At 42.5% G+C, this 16412-nt stretch overlaps 9 protein-coding genes across 9 annotated transcripts; 7 read left to right on the top strand and 2 right to left on the bottom strand.

Annotated features, from left to right (window-relative positions):
* Positions 1 to 975: 975 nt before the first annotated feature.
* Positions 976 to 1378, top strand: BDB00DRAFT_876831 (uncharacterized protein; the record flags this gene model as incomplete). Its single annotated transcript, XM_053127531.1, has 3 exons — positions 976 to 1029; positions 1160 to 1282; positions 1367 to 1378. The coding sequence occupies 3 exons, from the start codon at positions 976 to 978 to the stop codon at positions 1376 to 1378; spliced, it is 189 nt and encodes a 62-aa protein (XP_052975310.1).
* Positions 1379 to 1647: 269 nt separating this feature from the next.
* BDB00DRAFT_845473 (uncharacterized protein) lies at positions 1648 to 2871 on the bottom strand. Its single transcript, XM_053125080.1, has 2 exons — positions 2122 to 2871; positions 1648 to 2017 (listed from the first exon to the last, which is right to left on the bottom strand). Exons 1-2 carry the CDS (start codon positions 2557 to 2559, stop codon positions 2006 to 2008), a joined length of 450 nt encoding a protein of 149 aa, XP_052975311.1. The 5' UTR covers positions 2560 to 2871; the 3' UTR covers positions 1648 to 2005.
* A 349-nt stretch (positions 2872 to 3220) lies between these two features.
* BDB00DRAFT_771377 (WD40-repeat-containing domain protein) lies at positions 3221 to 4532 on the top strand (the record flags this gene model as incomplete). Its single annotated transcript, XM_053119956.1, has 3 exons — positions 3221 to 3439; positions 3530 to 3791; positions 3865 to 4532. The coding sequence occupies 3 exons, from the start codon at positions 3221 to 3223 to the stop codon at positions 4530 to 4532; spliced, it is 1149 nt and encodes a 382-aa protein (XP_052975312.1).
* Positions 4533 to 4701: 169 nt separating this feature from the next.
* BDB00DRAFT_640993 (uncharacterized protein) lies at positions 4702 to 6159 on the top strand. Its single transcript, XM_053118132.1, has 2 exons — positions 4702 to 4798; positions 5015 to 6159. The coding sequence occupies exon 2, from the start codon at positions 5087 to 5089 to the stop codon at positions 6098 to 6100; it is 1014 nt and encodes a 337-aa protein (XP_052975313.1). The 5' UTR covers positions 4702 to 4798; positions 5015 to 5086; the 3' UTR covers positions 6101 to 6159.
* Positions 6160 to 7368: 1209 nt separating this feature from the next.
* Positions 7369 to 7958, top strand: BDB00DRAFT_845475 (uncharacterized protein). Its single transcript, XM_053125081.1, has 3 exons — positions 7369 to 7602; positions 7714 to 7818; positions 7930 to 7958. The coding sequence occupies exons 1-2, from the start codon at positions 7390 to 7392 to the stop codon at positions 7768 to 7770; spliced, it is 270 nt and encodes an 89-aa protein (XP_052975314.1). The 5' UTR covers positions 7369 to 7389; the 3' UTR covers positions 7771 to 7818; positions 7930 to 7958.
* A 781-nt stretch (positions 7959 to 8739) lies between these two features.
* On the top strand, positions 8740 to 10638 carry BDB00DRAFT_771467 (glucoamylase; the record flags this gene model as incomplete). The annotated part of the gene is made up of 6 exons (XM_053119965.1): positions 8740 to 9221; positions 9304 to 9446; positions 9518 to 9578; positions 9666 to 9695; positions 9767 to 10013; positions 10132 to 10638. 6 exons carry the CDS (start codon positions 8740 to 8742, stop codon positions 10636 to 10638), a joined length of 1470 nt encoding a protein of 489 aa, XP_052975315.1.
* Positions 10639 to 10917: 279 nt separating this feature from the next.
* BDB00DRAFT_845477 (Sybindin-like protein) lies at positions 10918 to 11623 on the top strand. Its single transcript, XM_053125082.1, has 3 exons — positions 10918 to 11099; positions 11189 to 11292; positions 11375 to 11623. Exons 1-3 carry the CDS (start codon positions 10978 to 10980, stop codon positions 11557 to 11559), a joined length of 411 nt encoding a protein of 136 aa, XP_052975316.1. The 5' UTR covers positions 10918 to 10977; the 3' UTR covers positions 11560 to 11623.
* Positions 11624 to 12411, bottom strand: BDB00DRAFT_947442 (thioredoxin-like protein). The gene is made up of 3 exons (XM_053129533.1): positions 12247 to 12411; positions 12047 to 12153; positions 11624 to 11972 (listed from the first exon to the last, which is right to left on the bottom strand). Exons 1-3 carry the CDS (start codon positions 12363 to 12365, stop codon positions 11785 to 11787), a joined length of 414 nt encoding a protein of 137 aa, XP_052975317.1. The 5' UTR covers positions 12366 to 12411; the 3' UTR covers positions 11624 to 11784.
* Positions 12412 to 12460: 49 nt separating this feature from the next.
* On the top strand, positions 12461 to 15699 carry BDB00DRAFT_962913 (uncharacterized protein). Its single transcript, XM_053129742.1, has 9 exons — positions 12461 to 12549; positions 12612 to 12719; positions 12808 to 12934; positions 13025 to 13630; positions 13701 to 13982; positions 14073 to 14348; positions 14420 to 14878; positions 14944 to 15101; positions 15182 to 15699. Coding segments are annotated over exons 1-9 (2310 nt in total). The 5' UTR covers positions 12461 to 12547; the 3' UTR covers positions 15474 to 15699.
* Positions 15700 to 16412: the final 713 nt, after the last annotated feature.

Raw genomic sequence — 16412 nt, forward strand, 5'->3', positions numbered from 1 at the left:
TATGCGTGTAGATTTACAGCGCATTGAAACATCACTATCTTACGCACTTGATGCACCACGACCCCCAGAATCGTGCCCATCGGATTACTGGTTCCTTGCGCCTGACTTTGCACAGATCGCTGCAGACACTTATCAACGACCTCTTGCAATTTATCCAGACAATGATAAGAAAAAGCCAGACTCTGACGAATACGCTTATGAGCCATCTCTAATTTTGCCAATGCAAGGTCCATCGTCCGACAACAAGAATCCTCTCCCCATCATTATGCAGCATCTGAATAACAATCATTGGGCTACCATCGATACAAAAGGACACATTATCAAGATGGACTGGCCGATTATCAACTCGATGTGTATAAAGGCATACCGATCAATGGGTAATATTGATAACCTGCGTAAAACAAAGTGGCCCTTATCTGCAGATAAAAAAGCGTGACGACGAAAAGACAGTGCGTGCTGGACCCTTTACACTAGATTAATCATTCTACTACTTCCTGTACAGTAATTCTAATTCCCTCTCTTCTCGAACACCACTCTCTACATTTCATTGTTAATTGATATATTCTGGCATGTGTTAAACAGCGATGTTGATAAGATTTACATAATACCTTAAAGGAGCATTATATTTTACATCACTTTGATTTATGGCTCTCCCTTTATATGGTATAGCAAATAACAGAACACACCACTTAGGTATACTCATAACCTTGCGGACACCCCCACAAGTATATATTTATAGGATGTGTGTAACCTGATGAGGAAATAGAAGGGGGTGTCCGTAAGGATTAGAGGGGGGTGTCCGTATCAAAAGCCAACGCGAAAAGCACTTCTTGGCGATAAAAAACGGGCTGATTTTCCTTTAGCCCAGAGTGACGTCTCCTCCGATCCCCCAAGAACAACCCCCGCCGCTGTTTTTTTACGGTCTGTTTTTTTTTCGCCTTCAGAAAACCCGTATACTCTTTTTTTTTTTTCAGAATGTCTCTCGTCAACAGACCCAACCGCATCCTTGAGCAACAGCGATTCTGGCAGGTATGTTATTTATATCGATTCAAAAAGACGAGTCCAGCTCTGTAGCCGACACACACTTCTTTTTTTTACCCTTATCAACAAAAAATATATTTCGCTCATCCTGAAATTGCTGTTACGATTGTATTGTTAGGCTCCCTCCAACCAACTCTTGTACATTCGTGGTCCCAGAGACAAGTTGTTCGTCTACGGTACTTTCCTCGTTCTCGGCACCGGTCTTGCCGGCTCCCTCTGGGGCGCTATCAGAATGGCACGCGTATGTATATCACTAATATTATCTACTGTGTCTATGGATATGATATTATTCAACCAGTATGGGCTAATCCCCGATCCAAAATAGGGCGACAAATAAACGTTGAAAATAACAACCAACGAAAAAAAAAATTGGACCAGTTTAAAAAGAAAGACGTATACACAAAAAAGCATACGGCACCAAAAAAAACATCAACTCCATTTTTTTGTTATAGAGCTAGAATATCTCCTCCTAAAGCACTAGATTTTCTCCATATACAGTAAACTATTCTTTCTTTTTTTTAATGCTTGCTTCTTATACACCACCAACTCTCACGCATGGATTGGATTTCAATATATTGGGGGCCCGTTATGATTGGCCAATGGTAGTGTGACGTAACCCATATGTTTGGTCTTTAAGCCAGTTGGGAAAACCCTCTCATTACAGAGCCAAATTATAAGAAGAAAAGAGGTGATGATTATAACCATTGGGCATAATTTAACGCTAGATGCATAACGAAGCGGTTGCTGATTGTCTTTAATTCCCTGAAATTTGCATCATGATTACAATGTTAGGTTCGGAAACGGTTCGATTGACGGTACTTTATTGTTTTGGTTCCCTTTTCCGTTTTTACAATTCCGTCTGTGGATTTTGTAAAAGAAAAAAGCATATTTGACAGGCAAACAACTGGAATAACCGACAATTACGTAAAATCGCCAACTAAAAAAAAGAAAGAAAGAGAGGTTTTTAAAAAAAAAGGTAAAAAGGAGCCCTGGGTTTGTCACTGGGTAATATATCGGAACTGTAAGTTTTTTTTTTTGTGCTCAACTCGCATGTACATGATATCTTTTTGCAACCTCTAGGAGAGAGTGCCTATTTAACCCACTACCGAAAGCAAGGGAAAAAAAGAACGCACAGACAACAAATAACAACAAGGACGCAAACAAAGAAAAGAGAGACCTCTCCCAGGAAGAAAGAAAGAAAAAAAAGGACCACTCTAGAAAGACCGAACCAGAGCGTCTTTTCTTTCCTATTTCCCCTCCACTTCCCTCCGCAACAAAGAACGAACGAACGGACGGACAAACGAACGGCGGCATAAAATACTTACGCAAACGACTTTGCAAAAAGTGGTTGTTCACTCGTCTTAAAGCAGTTCCACACGATTCCCTCTCCACATGCGATGAGCAGCACCTACAAGTCAAAGTTACGTTCTGCCTCACGAGCAAAACTTGAAGCAACGAGGTCCTCTGAGGACGAGCCAATGTCAGAGGACACTGGTAGAACAGCTGGAGGTGGCGCATCGACCGATGGTATGAATTCAACGGATCAGATCACCGACGATCCGACGCTACTACCCAGCCCACGAACACCTCCCATAACGGACCTTGGTGAAACGCCGGAATATCCGGACCTTGACGCTTTGTTTCCACCTTCTCCACACGGCAGACGACGACATCAGATTTATGGCGACAGGTACTTGACAATTCTTGTTTCCTTGTTTCTTGCTTCAATGTAACTCGTTGCAATTGCCTGAGATATATTCTGTGTCTAAATTCATTTTTTTGCGGAATAGATTTATACCCTTACGCGATGACAGCTCTGTACGAGATTACCATTTATTAGATTCACCGAGTACAGGATCAAGGAATCCTTACGCAGATCCTGAATATCATTCCGAAACACGTAAGTCCTATTGGGCAGATTGTAAACGAGCGACAGTGAAAGAGGGAAAAGAAAAAGCGGTAGAGAGCAGGATAGGGCAATTGAAAGAAAAGTGGAAAGGGAGTTTGTTATAGGAGAGAAATGTATGTGTTATGTATGTGTATGTACGTTTTAATTGACAAATGTATGTATATTTGGACATGCGTACACACCACCATTGTAGGCCACCGACAACGACGGCTTAGCGCATTCTATCGTGCCGAGATAATGGGCGATCAGTCAGCAGCAGACGAGTATACTATGCCGGACACGCTGCGGACGCCACGGCGAGTATTCCATTACAGCAATAGCAGCACTCCTAGACGATCACCCTCACCGACCTTTGAATCACCAAGCGGCCCACGGTACCAGGCATCTCCATTTGGCGACGCGGGTCTTCGCATTCTGTCTGCACCTCATCGCCCGGCACGACATATTAGCCGGACAGCTATCAAAATCCTCGACGCACCTGAGCTTCAGGTAAGGCCACACATATAAAAAAAGGGGAGCAATGGCAAACCAGATATAAAGGAGGGAAGATCAGAAATTGATACATGATGCGTATTTTAGGATGATTTCTATCTAAATTTGGTGGATTGGGGTAATAATGATTGCTTGGCAGTGGGATTGGGTTCATGCGTATATCTCTGGAACGCAAATACAAGTAGAGTTACCAAATTATGCGACTTTGTCAACGATGCAATATCATCCGTAAGCTGGGCCAAGCAAGGGTCACATCTAGCCATTGGCACGAACAAAGGCGCTGTCTTGTTATGGGACACGGAAACTTCGCGACGCGTACGAACGTGGTCGGGTCACACATCACGTACAGGTAAGAGTTGAAATGACGTCAAGTGCTGGTTTTGTTTACAAGTTCACATGCTAACACATGGATTGATTGTAAGGCGCGCTTGCATGGAGCTCCAACATTCTGACGTCAGGCAGCCGAGATCACAAAATATACCATCGCGACGTACGGTCACCCAGCCAATACTTTCGCGAACTCAACGAACACGTACAAGAGGTGTGCGGGCTGAAATGGAACGAAGAAGGAACGATGCTTGCCTCGGGAGGCAACGACAACAATTTACTGATATGGAGCTCACATCAAAACAACCTTTTATGGAAGTTTAGAGACCACACAGCCGCGGTCAAAGCCATAGGGTGGAGCCCACATACGCGCGGGATGCTTGCGAGCGGCGGCGGTACAGCGGACAAAACAATCAAGTTTTGGAACGCCATATCCGGGGCAGCCATATCGTCCCATGACACTGGGTCGCAGGTGTGTAATGTGGCATGGTCCAAAAAGACAAACGAGATTGTCAGCACGCACGGCTATGCGAGCAACTCGGACAATTCGTCGAACCAAGTGATTGTGTGGAAGGCGAACAACATGCAGCGCGTGGCGACGCTGTCGGGACACTCGAGTCGTGTCCTGTACATGTCGCTAAGCCAGGATGGTAGCACGGTAGTAACAGGCGCAGGCGATGAAACGTTACGTTTCTGGGACGTTTTCTCGACGGCTGAGGTCATTCGACGTGAACCCGAGGATCGACGCGAGTGTCTTAGGTAGAAAGACTCTTTCAAAAACACAACCTCTCTCCCCTTCACACTACTACAACACACTACTACTTTTTACTGCAACTATTCACATACACACTCTTGCTCTCGCTTCTATTTCATTTTCCATCATCATCTTCATCATCTTCTTCTTTTTTCTATCCTGCCGTTATATCTTCTTCTTACCATAGCACATATTTCCACAAGCACACAGACACAGACACAGACACAGACACACACACACACCACGCTTCTGCTCTCCAAATATACCACTTTTCCTTTTTTCTTTTGTGTACAGAAACGATGAAAACGAAAAGACAATGCAAAATTGGCGTTTAGCATAAACGGAGCAAATGTGATCTGGGCTTGCGCTGATATATTTTTAGACTCGTTCTAAACTTGGCAAGTCGTTGTTTTTGGGACTTGAAAATTCGGAACGGGCTTAGTTGCGTGAAGAAAAGCCAAGCAATCAGAGCTTGGCAGCCTTTTTATTTTTTTTTTCTCTCTTCCCACTAGTTTCATACTTCTTCAACTCAAATTCCATCGTCTCTTATCATCATCCGTCAAATGTACAGTCATAATCAAAAGAACGATACCCATCCGGATCCATTTGCTGGACAATACCCACCGCCTCCACCACCACCAGAATCGTATGCTCCTACATCCTCAGGGACGCCACCGGCAGCGGCGGTGACGGCAGCAATGTCCGTTCCTGCAGCTTCGACGGCATACTATCCACCCGTTGCACCGCAACAGACAGGCTACTTTCCACAAGAACCGCAAGAGCATCCATGGCCAACCGATTCTGCTTACAGTAGCCAGCCATCCACAACAACAGCAGCAATGCAACAACAGCAGCAAGACTATTACCATCCTCCACAGCAACAGCCGTCGTATGACCACCGACAATCCTATGATCATCGCCCGTCCTACGATCAGCCCTACGCACAGCCATCCTACCGACACCACGACCCAGCAACATACTACCCGCACCCTAATACCAGCTACTACACAGAAGACCTTGACGGCCCATCATCACCCAACACGCCCATTATCCATAAAACGGAACCTGAAAATAGCAGCAGTAACAACAACAAGGAAGACGATGAAGAACAACACGACAAACCAAAGAGTAAAAGTGGAGGCGGATGGTTCAAAAGGAAGCAAAAGGTGGAGTCGACGCCACCACCACCAGCCATGTCAGGCCCATGTCCTGCACCGGAAGATGAAAAGCCTACATACCAGCGACCCCATGATCCAGAGGACGGCGGAGGCTTCAGGAATAGCTGCTGCTGCTATAACCCAGCATTGACATGCTGTTCGTTCTTTTGTATGTTGATCGCGATTGCTTTTTTGGCGGGCGGTATTGCGCTCATGGTTGCTTCCAAGATTGTTCGGGATCGGTGCAACAACGAGTGTGGCGGCAGTGCGGACGAAACCCTGAGCAATTGTACGGTCCTGTGCTCAAATGTGCTTCATGACGGATTACTTTATGGAGGAGCGGCTGTCACTGGCCTTGCCGGTATAGCAGTGATATGGAGATTATTTATGTGGTGCTGTGCTGGTTGTTCCAGGAAATAAGGATTATAAATAAAGAATTCAGTAAAAAGCAATCTCTTATTACTACTTGGTGCACGCATGCTGGCTTTAGCCACATTCCTTCAGTTATGTCACACTACGCGCGTTTCATGTTGGATCGGGGAGGGGGGGGGCATCACAGAAATTTTACTACTGGAACTGAGAATTTGACACCATCACTGTACGTATAGCGAAACCTTAATGTATATTACGCTTAAACATGAACATTAAGTACACTTCTCTACCTATTTTACTTGCTTTGGCCTAGTACGGACGCGCCGGCTTTTCTTTTGCTGCCAAGTCTTGATATGTATATATGACATCTTTGGTTATGCTACACAGAGCTTCTTGCATAATTGTCGCATAAAGAGAGCATCCTTTGTATAATGTTTAACTTCTCCTGATCAATAGTCTAAAAAGAGACAGCCTTTAATCTCTTTTCATGAAGATATCATAGTAAGGGCTATGATATTATGCGATCCAAAAGTGGCAAAGAGCACGGCGCTGGTGACATTCATAATCAAAAGCCCAAATTGTACTTGATACAATCCCATTCGCTTGCTCACTATGATACTGTACACCTTCATCTAAAGAATGTATTATAGAAAATATATGAATACGCAGACACTTTCTACTGCAAGTACGAAATATCCAAATGATGTGTGTTGCTAGTATATTGACAAAGCAAAACAGATTTGGAATCATACCAGCAACAACAACGATACTCAAAATACCAACATTTGCAGTAACAGCGGTACATCAACAGCAGCTGCTACTCATGTATGCTAATTGACGGACTCTTACGTAAACCAAGGAGTTTGTATAATATGTAAAAATAATGACGGCTTATTCTAGCAAGGACGGAGAGAAAAGTAGCGAGACCTTACTGCAGTTCCTTAATGATTTGCTCACCGGATCAAAAATGTAGATGGGACACGCCACTCTGCAAATATACATGACTTTCTTTAGATATTGTTGTATAGACCTCGTTAAGCAGACTTTCAATGTGCTGGGCTAGCTTATAATTTACGACGGTAAGAGAACTTTTTTTCCTGTCCATGTTGCATAACTCTAATCTACATTCTATTGGTATTATACTTGAAGCATCCAACCATGTATACCTAAAGCTACACTTCCTGTCTTTGTTTACAGTCATATGCGTAAAAATAACGAAAAAATGCATCATTTATCCGCTTCTCTTGGACAACTTAACTCCCTTGATGCTATTACTAAGGGAATTATTTTCTTTTATATACATTATAACTGCCCGCGCAGCTACTGCTGCGTTACAAATGAGAGGATTTGATAGCACACACATATTCCTCTTTTGCTTTCCGGTGCGCTTTTCCGCAGTTGTTTGTTGCTTACTGTCATTTTTCTTTCATACACATTTGTGTGATGTGATATCTTATCGATTTCCTCTCCCCACATCTCGTCAAGACGGGAAAAGTTATCCAAGGTCTAAGATGTATTTTCCCAAAATATATAGATTGGATTTACAAAAGGTAATCTTACCGACAAGTAATGTCGGTATAAGCGGGTCCAACAGACAATTATCTTAGTTGGATCGTCGGTTGTGTGACTATTTGCTAGTTGCTAGACTATTTTTGTTTTAGTTTATTCTATGCAAAGAGCAAGGTGAAGAAATCGATTCCAGCTCGGCTGAAAAATAAAGAACACCAAAACCTTGGCTTGTATCCCGAGCTGGACGGCAGCAAGTAGTATGTAAAAAATTACGGCACCTTTTTTTTTAATGGAATGAGCTTAGCATTTATTAGTGATAATTTGCCTAAAACGGGATAGTAACATTGCTTGACGAATGCTTGTACAAGCTTCATGACGATCATTTATAGTTTAGCATACGGGAAATTGTTGAATTAGCTGAAAAAGTTACAATGCAGCACACACACATATAGCACGCCTATGAATCTTATTCTTCGCTGCTGTATCCAAGCGAAGGCACGGAGGAAATGCCATTGCTAACATTCCCTGCTGTTGAATTACCCTAATATTGATCTTTTCCAATATGACCTTTTAACGTCTATTTGCCATTAAGTGCACTTTTAAAGAGCATCGTAATGCAAAATCTAAAGTTCCAAGCAGTTATTACAAAAAGTCAAGTACACCGAGAAAAGCGTCTGCTCGAAAATTGGAAACGTTTAAAATCATACGTTGTACGGATTAACTTTCGTCCAGATTATTATTTTTTCTGCCTCGATCTTGTGATTCTCTGGGGTAATATACAGCAGGGTAATACATGATCGTAGGAAGATCAGATGGTGTCTCCGTTGCACCCATTTTACTGTCCCACCAACGCTGTTGCTTCATTCAAATGTATGATATACCTACTGTCTAATATCATTGCGGCAACAACGGAGATCATAAACAGAGGGAAACGGGAACAGCCATCCACAAGTTTCTCATCTTCTCTATAGCAAGCGATTGGAAAAACTGAATATTCATAGAGTTACCCGCGGCGGGGAAGAAAGCAATTAAGACGTAATGCAGTTATCGATGTGTATATAAAGGCATGATCGCTCGCGTTGGATTGACAGAACATCAATCAATAACTTGTTGTCCTTATTCTCTTTCCTTTGCTCCCATCACATTCTTTGTTTCCTTCTAACTACCACTAAACAATAATGAAGCTTTCATCTGTTGCTGCTGCCTTGCTCTTGACACTGGCTACGCCTGTATTCTCGGTGCCCCTTGAGCGCCGTGCTGCCGAAAGCAGTGGTGACAGCAGTGTCCCTACTACTAGCGCTGCTGTTTCCGCTACTTCCGCTGCCTCGTCTTCTAGTGCTCCTGTGGCTAGCGCAACTCCTGCTGACAGCGAATTGGCGTCGTGGATCGACGAAGAAACCACCTTTAGTCAAAATGGTATTCTGGCCAATATCAATCCCGAAGGTTCTGTAACCGGCTTCATTACTGCAAGTCCTAGCAAAGATTCGCCTGATTATTTCTACAGCTGGACCCGCGATTCTGCTTTGACCATCCGATCTGTGTTGCACATGTATAATACGTCTCCCAGTGATGATCTTGTCGCCGTGCTGAAGGATTTTGTTACCTTTCAAATTAACGCAATGAATACAGACACTGTCTGCGACTGTCTTGGTGAACCAAAGTAAGTCTTTGTTGCTATACCAAATTTTGCTCTTTTCCATCGTCTCTGTGTGTTGATCTAATATGGATGAATTCAAATCTAGATTCAATGCTGATGGTAGCAGCTACACCGGTGCTTGGGGCCGGCCCCAAAACGATGGCCCTGCCGAGCGCGCGACTGCAATGATCTTGATTGCAAATGCCTTGAACGACAACTCTTCGTATGTTGAAGATACCTTGACGCCTGGTATGTATACTACAATGCTGTCTACTACTCATAACACTTTGAATTTAAACATTTTTCTCTTTTTGCTATAGCGATTAAGCAGGACCTCGATTATGTTGTCGAAACGTGGGATCAAACCTGCTACGACCTTTGGTAAGTAATGATTACAGGAATCAATCTATTGCAGTATATATTTTCATTTGAGCTATGTAATAATTTCTTCTGTTGCAATTTTTTTAGGGAAGAGGTTAACGGCTTGCACTTTTTCACGTACGTATGACCTACTAACTAGTGGATATATAAGTTTTCTAACGCCCATGAAATCTTTAACAACAACTTAGCTTAATGGTTATGCGTCGCGCCCTGATTGATGGTGCTTCATTCTTGTCGGATGACTCGTACACCTCAACCGCCCAGGAAATCGAGACCAAGCTCGATTCCTTCTATGGTGACAAGGATTACATTGAAGTAACCCAACAACTTTCTGGTGGCGCTGATTACAAGTCTTCTGGTCTTGACACCTCTACCCTCATTGCTGCTAATGTCGCTGGTCTTGGCGATGGAATTTACACTCCTGGTTCCGATAAGGTAAATATTAGTATAATCATGTCCAAACTTTCATGCTTTTGCAATGTGTGTTATAATATGGAGGATGGTATCGCGAATTTTCGATATAAACTGATGATGGTATTTTTTTTCACAATAGATTCTCGCAACCTCATTGGCCATCAAAGAAGTATTCTCTGATTTGTATGCCATCAATGCTGACTCCAACTCAACTGGCTTATCCTATGCTATTGGCCGTTATCCCGAAGACAAGTATGATGGCCTCGGTACCTCGGAGGCTAACCCTTGGTTCTTGTGTACTTTGGCATTTGCTGAGCTGTATTACCGCGCTATTGACGAATGGAAATCGGCTGGTTCGATTGAAGTCACTGATGCAAGCGCTGCCTTCTTCCAGCAATTCGACTCAAGCGCTGTTTCAGGAACCTCGTACACAGCCGACTCGGATGATTTTAACTCGATCGTGCAAGCTGTCGCTGCCGAGGCGGATACTTACTTTGCCCGTGTCCAAAAGCATGCTTCTGATAATACCATGAGCGAACAGATCGATCGTGATTCTGGCGAAGAAGTCGGTGCTAAGGATCTCACTTGGTCCTATGCGGCATTTGTCACTGCCGCTGCTGCATACAATGGTAGCCCATCGGCTTAAATAGTTAAATAGAGCTTCTATCATCATCAGCATATGTTATGAATTCTCTACTATTGCTACCTCATAACTTAGCGATCCCTTCACACTCCTTATTATTTCAATACTTTATATTATCCAAGTATACAAAAATAAACCATATAGCTTTCGAATCAGATATATACCATTTTCAATAGAATGAGCGTACTCATAAGAATTTCGAGTGCGGTGTATCATCATGCAAAATAAGCATTACTGTGTAAGCATATCTCTTTAACCAATTTTTTTCTATCGGGGCCCTGAATTCCTTCTAGCCGCAAAAGACCTTGACACGCTCTTTTCTATTTTACCTTAAACTTCATAATGATTTTCTCCTTGTACATCATCAACAAAGCTGGTGGTTTAGTGTACCAGAAAGACTTTACCAACAACCTAGAAAAACTTTCCAGTAACGAGTACCTTGTTCTCGCGGGTACATTCCACGGGTAAATTACAAATTTTGACGACGTGTTTCTACAAGTATTGATAACAATTTCATTATGCTCATCCATTCTCGTATATGCTGTCAATAAAGCGTACACGCCATTACCTCGAAAATCTCTCCAGTACATAACTCGTCAGGCGTTGAACTGCTAGAAGCAGACAATTTTAAACTTTACTGTTTCCAAACCCTCACCGGTAATAATATCATCTAAAGGAGGAGGAGAAAGGAAAGGAAACATTGTAATAGGGTATTCAAAAGGCATGATAATCTTTCCAGGCACCAAGTTTCTCCTCATCACCTCACCACAGCAAAACAGCGTAGATCCGTACATGAAAAAGATATACGATATCTACAGCGACTTTGTCATGAAAAATCCATTCCATACGCCCGAAATGCCTATTCGATCCGACCAATTTGACCAATCCCTACTAAAATTCATCAAAACCATCAACGGCCCGTAAAAAAAACAAGAAACCTGTACACTACTACTGTGATAGCAATGCATATCGAAAATATATATATATATCCAGCGATCAAATGACGAACGACAACGGTTTTGCTTTTTATACAATTGAGGAAAAGAAATATGGTGCAAAAAAGGATGTGTGTATGTATGTGTGTAAAGAGGGAGAAAGAGAGGGACGGAGAGAGAGAAAGAAGCAAAGTATACGAAACATAAAAAGAGTCTAGATGGTATGAGGGTTTGTATGGAATGGTGACCAAACGCCTCGAACGCTCTCAGTCGTGGAAATGACAGGCTTCTTTGCCAAGTTCTTCAATTTGGCACCGCTTGAGTCGCGCAAAAGATCAACTTTCTTCGCAATTTCTGAAGGTGTCATGTTGCGTGTGCAGATAACTTTGTCGCGACCATTCACTGTAAAAATAGATAATTGGAGCTGGTCAATAACATATACAGCATGACTAACGTAACTAATATACGAAACATACAATAGTTGCCACGGACGACAGGATGGTGGTGAGGTCTTGGCTCCACGATAATTTCAATTTGTGGGTTTTCGCGTGCAAAGTTGGCGAGATCCTTCTTGATGAATTCACTGAATGGAGTAGCATTCAAATAGTAATTTGCGTTAATGGTTTTTGTTCGTAAACAAGAATGTTGACAGTTGCATTGGGTGTAATATTCTTACATCATGCCCTTGTTAGATCCCCATCGTTCGCAGTAGTTGAACACCAAGCTTTTGCATTGAAGTACGAAAGCGCCAGCACCATTGTTGGTCTTTGGCAGCGCTCTTGCGATGGCCGACATGATATATGTATTGTCTAGTTTAAAAATAAAAGAAAAGTGCGCTGGGCCAACAGCCTGAAAATTCAAAGTGTTCGACAATGACTGCTGCTTAGTGACTCTTTTTGCCATTTTCATCCCACTTCCTCTATTCTTTTTTTTTTCTGCTTTTTTTTTCCTTGCCTTTGTCCTCCGCCAACAACGAAATGTAAGATCACGCAACGGTCTGCAGTATAATGTGATTAGCCTAATTCTTAAATCACTGCTTAGGTCTCGATTGTGTGTTAAAAATTTACCAAAATATCTGTCTGAAGAAGATTTCCGCAAGCACTTTGCTGCGAAGGGTGAGGTGACCGATGCTAAGCTCATGAAGACTGGGTAAGTGGCACTTGATAAACTTTTTCTTTTGGAAAGATCTCGGGCGAAAAGATTTTTTGTGTATAGAACTAACGGAATGGCCATATAGTCAAGGACGATCGCGGCGATTTGGCTTTGTGGGTTATCGTACAGAAAAGGCAGCCGAAGAAGCTTTGGCGTACTTTAACAACAGCTTTATCAACATGTCAAAAATCGTAGTGGAAAAGGCAATTCCGGTAAAATTATACTCCAACCCTATTTAGTATGTCGATTGGAACTGTCATCATTGAACCTAACCAAATGTTATACCTATATTTAATATAAAGTATGGATCAGAAGACCTTAATCGTCCCTGGAGTAAATACTCTACTGGTTCATCGGCATTTGAAAAGGTGCATGGATCAGAGAAAAAGCAAGACGAGTTCCAAGTTGAAGAAACAGACGCATTTCGTGAACAGCAACAAAAGATGCAAGAGCATGTCAACACATTCACCAACGCTGAAAACGATCCTAAGTTACAAGAGTTTTTGGGTGTCATGGCAGCGCGATCAAAGGGCAAGACATGGGCAAACGACGATCTAACAGTTTTGGAAAAATCAAAGGATCAGGATGTTGTCAAACAGATAGTAGCAGACTCAGATGACGATTTATACGACGAACTTCCTTCAAAACAATCAGGGACGAAAGAAGACAATGACAACGGGGACGACGATAAAATGGATGAAGACAACGTGAAATTGAACGACGAAACAGCAAGCGGCTCTAGAGCGATGGATGTAGATGAACATAACCCACACGTGCGTAATCAGGCACCTATGGACGTTACCGAGCAAATTGAAGACACAGGTCGCTTGTTCGTACGGAATTTGGCTTATACATGCACGGAAGACGATTTGCGCGAGCTGTTTTCTCGATACGGATCCTTGGCAGAGGTGAGCTACATTATTTGAAGGCAAGTATATTTATGGTGGTTGTGGTAACTAAATATTATAAACACGGTAGATCCATATGCCAATTTCCAAAGATACCAAACGACCCAAGGGTTTCGCGTATGTCACATTTACACTTCCAGAGCATGCTGTGAAAGCGCACAAGGATATGGATATGAAGAATTTCCAGGGCCGTTTGATCCACATTTTACCGAGCAAAGAAAAGCCTCAGCAAAAAGAGGAGGAAATCCTTGGTCCTAACGGCATGAAGATGAGCAAGTTCAAGCAACAAAAGGAATTGGATCGCAAGAAAAATGCAGGCAGCGAATTCAACTGGAACTCGCTGTATATGAGTGTGCGTATACCTCAATAGTGTGTCGTCGATGGATATTCTTACTTGTCGTTGTATTGTGAAAGACTGACACTGAAAACTGACCTTATATAGAGCGATGCTGTTGCAGAGTCCATTGCCAATCGTCTCGGTATTGACAAGGCCACGTTGTTGAATCCTAACGCAGACAATATGGCTGTCCGACTTGCGTTGGCAGAAACAGAAATTGTGAATGAAACCAAAAAGTTCTTTGAACAGCATGGTATTGTTTTGGATGCATTCGGTGACAAGACGCGCAGTGACACCATTCTCCTTGTGAAGAACACGCCTTATGGTACATCCGAGGATGACATGAGAGAGTTGTTTGGGCGATTCGGCGAACTGGGCAGAGTAAGTAAAGAAAGAAAGGAAAAGGACAACAAGAGCAAAAAAAAACTGATATATGCCGTTTTGAAAATTAGGTATTGGTCCCACCTGCCAAAACAATGGCTGTTGTAGAGTTTTTAGAACCTAGCGAAGCTCGTGCAGCATTAAAACAACTCGCATATCGTCGCTACAAGGATACTTTGTTGTATCTTGAAAAAGCACCTAGCGGCTTGTTCAAGGACAAGTTCAATCCGGAGATGCTCAAGAAGACACAAGAGGATGCCAAACAGGTGGTAAGCGGTGCAGACTTTATTGCCGTGGACCAAGGTGATGTCGACGAGAGCAACCTTGGCACCCTTTTCGTCAAGAACCTCAATTTCAAGACAACACCCGACCGGTTACAAAAGGCATTCATGGGCATCGAAGGCTACCGGTCATCTCGTATCAAGGTCAAACCGGATGCAAAGAACCCTGGCAAAACTTTGAGTATGGGCTTTGGTTTCATTGAGTTCAAAACCAAGGAATTTGCAGAAAAAGCACTTCGTGCTATGCAGGTACAGTATCACAAATGCGTTGCTAGCTGAGATTTCTGTTGCTTATCCATTATACTGCTACATAGGGATATACGCTCGATGGTCACGTCTTGCAGTTGAAATTCTCAAATGCCAGTGCAAGCGCTACGTCTACCAAAACCGAAAAGAAACCCGAAACGACCAAACTTATGGTGCGCAATATACCGTTTGAAGCAACAAAGAAGGATTTACAAGAACTGTTTGGGTAAGTAGATTAGACTATACAGCATCTTTCTGCAAATAAGCGGAGACATTCCACTTGACGCCTAACGTTGTTCAATATAGAACACATGGAAAGATGGAATCTGTTCGATTACCCAACAAAGCCACTGGTGGTCATCGTGGTTTTGCCTTCTTGAACTTTTCTACCAAGCAAGAAGCCAAGAATGTCTATGACAGCATGGGTAATATTCACTTGTACGGCCGTCATCTTGTCTTGGAATGGGCTAACGAAGATGAGGGTGTCGATGCTCTGCGAGAAAAGACTGGAAAGAGTTTCGCGAAGGAAGAGCGAATTGGTGGACGATTAAACAAGAAGCGCAAGGTCGAAGTAGACGAAGGGGAAGAAGAGTTTTAATTCACTTTTTGTTTTTCTTTTATACTCATCCATCTCTTTAATTTCGCATCATCTTTGTATTTTCTATTCTGGCTTTTCTTCTTCTGCATCCTGTATTCCCTCATATAACTTTTAATGGTTTTTATTATATATTACATTTGCACATTTGTACCAAATTAAAAAAAGAACTCATTGCATATTCAAAAACGCAAAAAGTCTAATATATGTGGCTATATGCTATCAAAAGCTTTACTTTATGTACAAGATGTTGTAGCAGTTATTCAGGAAGGTGATCAAAAAGTTTAGATGCATAGTGTACATGCTTAGTGAGAATAGATCATATCATAGAAGCAGAAAGCTTGTCCATCCAGCGGTTAGTGATGATGAAGAAGTGAATAATTGGCATAACATAGATCTCACCAGTACGTGCTTGATTGATTGACACTTTTGTAAGCGGCTCCAACCGTTTGAGCGTATTGTCGGCGAATAGTGAATGTCAAGGTTTGTATATGATGCTGCAACGCGCATTCTTTGGTATGCGATATAGCGATGAATACTACTGGCGCCGCTAACAGACGCACACTAGACAATATGGCTTTTGAACTTGCTCTGTTATTCACTTCCTTGTTGAGATACATGGTACAACAATTTCCCTTAAAGTACGTAGAGCCACTTTCAGATGATATGGAAAGTCATGCTCTTCAGTCCAAGGACATTATACGAAACTACCTTTTTTCCATAAGCATCACATGTTCCTTCAAGGTAAATGTTTGCTGACAGATATCACTCAAAGTGGCGTCATTTCGAGACAAACTGTTATGCATGTGTGAATTTCGATATGTCAAGCGTCTTTCATGGCGATCGATAGAATATAAACCTTCATTTCCTGATCCATGATGCAACTGAGGCCATTGGTAACGAGTACCAACTAGCAGAGTTTACTTTCGGTTATGTATGAAA

The sequence above is a fragment of the Zychaea mexicana genome, assembly GCF_025766255.1.
Source record: "Zychaea mexicana strain RSA 1403 chromosome Unknown BDB00scaffold_96, whole genome shotgun sequence".
Classification (NCBI taxonomy): Eukaryota; Fungi; Mucoromycota; class Mucoromycetes; order Mucorales; family Lichtheimiaceae; genus Zychaea; species Zychaea mexicana.

Coding starts and splice junctions, on each gene's coding strand:
- BDB00DRAFT_640993 (XM_053118132.1), top strand. CDS start 5,087: ATGTACAGTCATAATCAAAAGAACGATACCCATCCGGATCCATTTGCT.
- BDB00DRAFT_845473 (XM_053125080.1), bottom strand. CDS start 2,559: ATGCGCCACCTCCAGCTGTTCTACCAGTGTCCTCTGACATTGGCTCGT.
- BDB00DRAFT_947442 (XM_053129533.1), bottom strand. CDS start 12,365: ATGTCGGCCATCGCAAGAGCGCTGCCAAAGACCAACAATGGTGCTGGC. Junction 12,154..12,246: donor GGATCTAACAAGGGCATGAT/GTAAGAATATTA, acceptor TACTCCATTCAG/TGAATTCATCAAGAAGGATC. Junction 11,973..12,046: donor TGTCGTCCGTGGCAACTATT/GTATGTTTCGTA, acceptor CTATTTTTACAG/TGAATGGTCGCGACAAAGTT.
- BDB00DRAFT_845475 (XM_053125081.1), top strand. CDS start 7,390: ATGAGAGGATTTGATAGCACACACATATTCCTCTTTTGCTTTCCGGTG. Junction 7,603..7,713: donor ATAGATTGGATTTACAAAAG/GTAATCTTACCG, acceptor TTTTTGTTTTAG/TTTATTCTATGCAAAGAGCA.
- BDB00DRAFT_845477 (XM_053125082.1), top strand. CDS start 10,978: ATGATTTTCTCCTTGTACATCATCAACAAAGCTGGTGGTTTAGTGTAC. Junction 11,100..11,188: donor CTCGCGGGTACATTCCACGG/GTAAATTACAAA, acceptor CTGTCAATAAAG/CGTACACGCCATTACCTCGA. Junction 11,293..11,374: donor CTGTTTCCAAACCCTCACCG/GTAATAATATCA, acceptor TAATCTTTCCAG/GCACCAAGTTTCTCCTCATC.
- BDB00DRAFT_962913 (XM_053129742.1), top strand. Junction 12,935..13,024: donor TAGTGGAAAAGGCAATTCCG/GTAAAATTATAC, acceptor TTTAATATAAAG/TATGGATCAGAAGACCTTAA. Junction 15,102..15,181: donor GATTTACAAGAACTGTTTGG/GTAAGTAGATTA, acceptor TGTTCAATATAG/AACACATGGAAAGATGGAAT.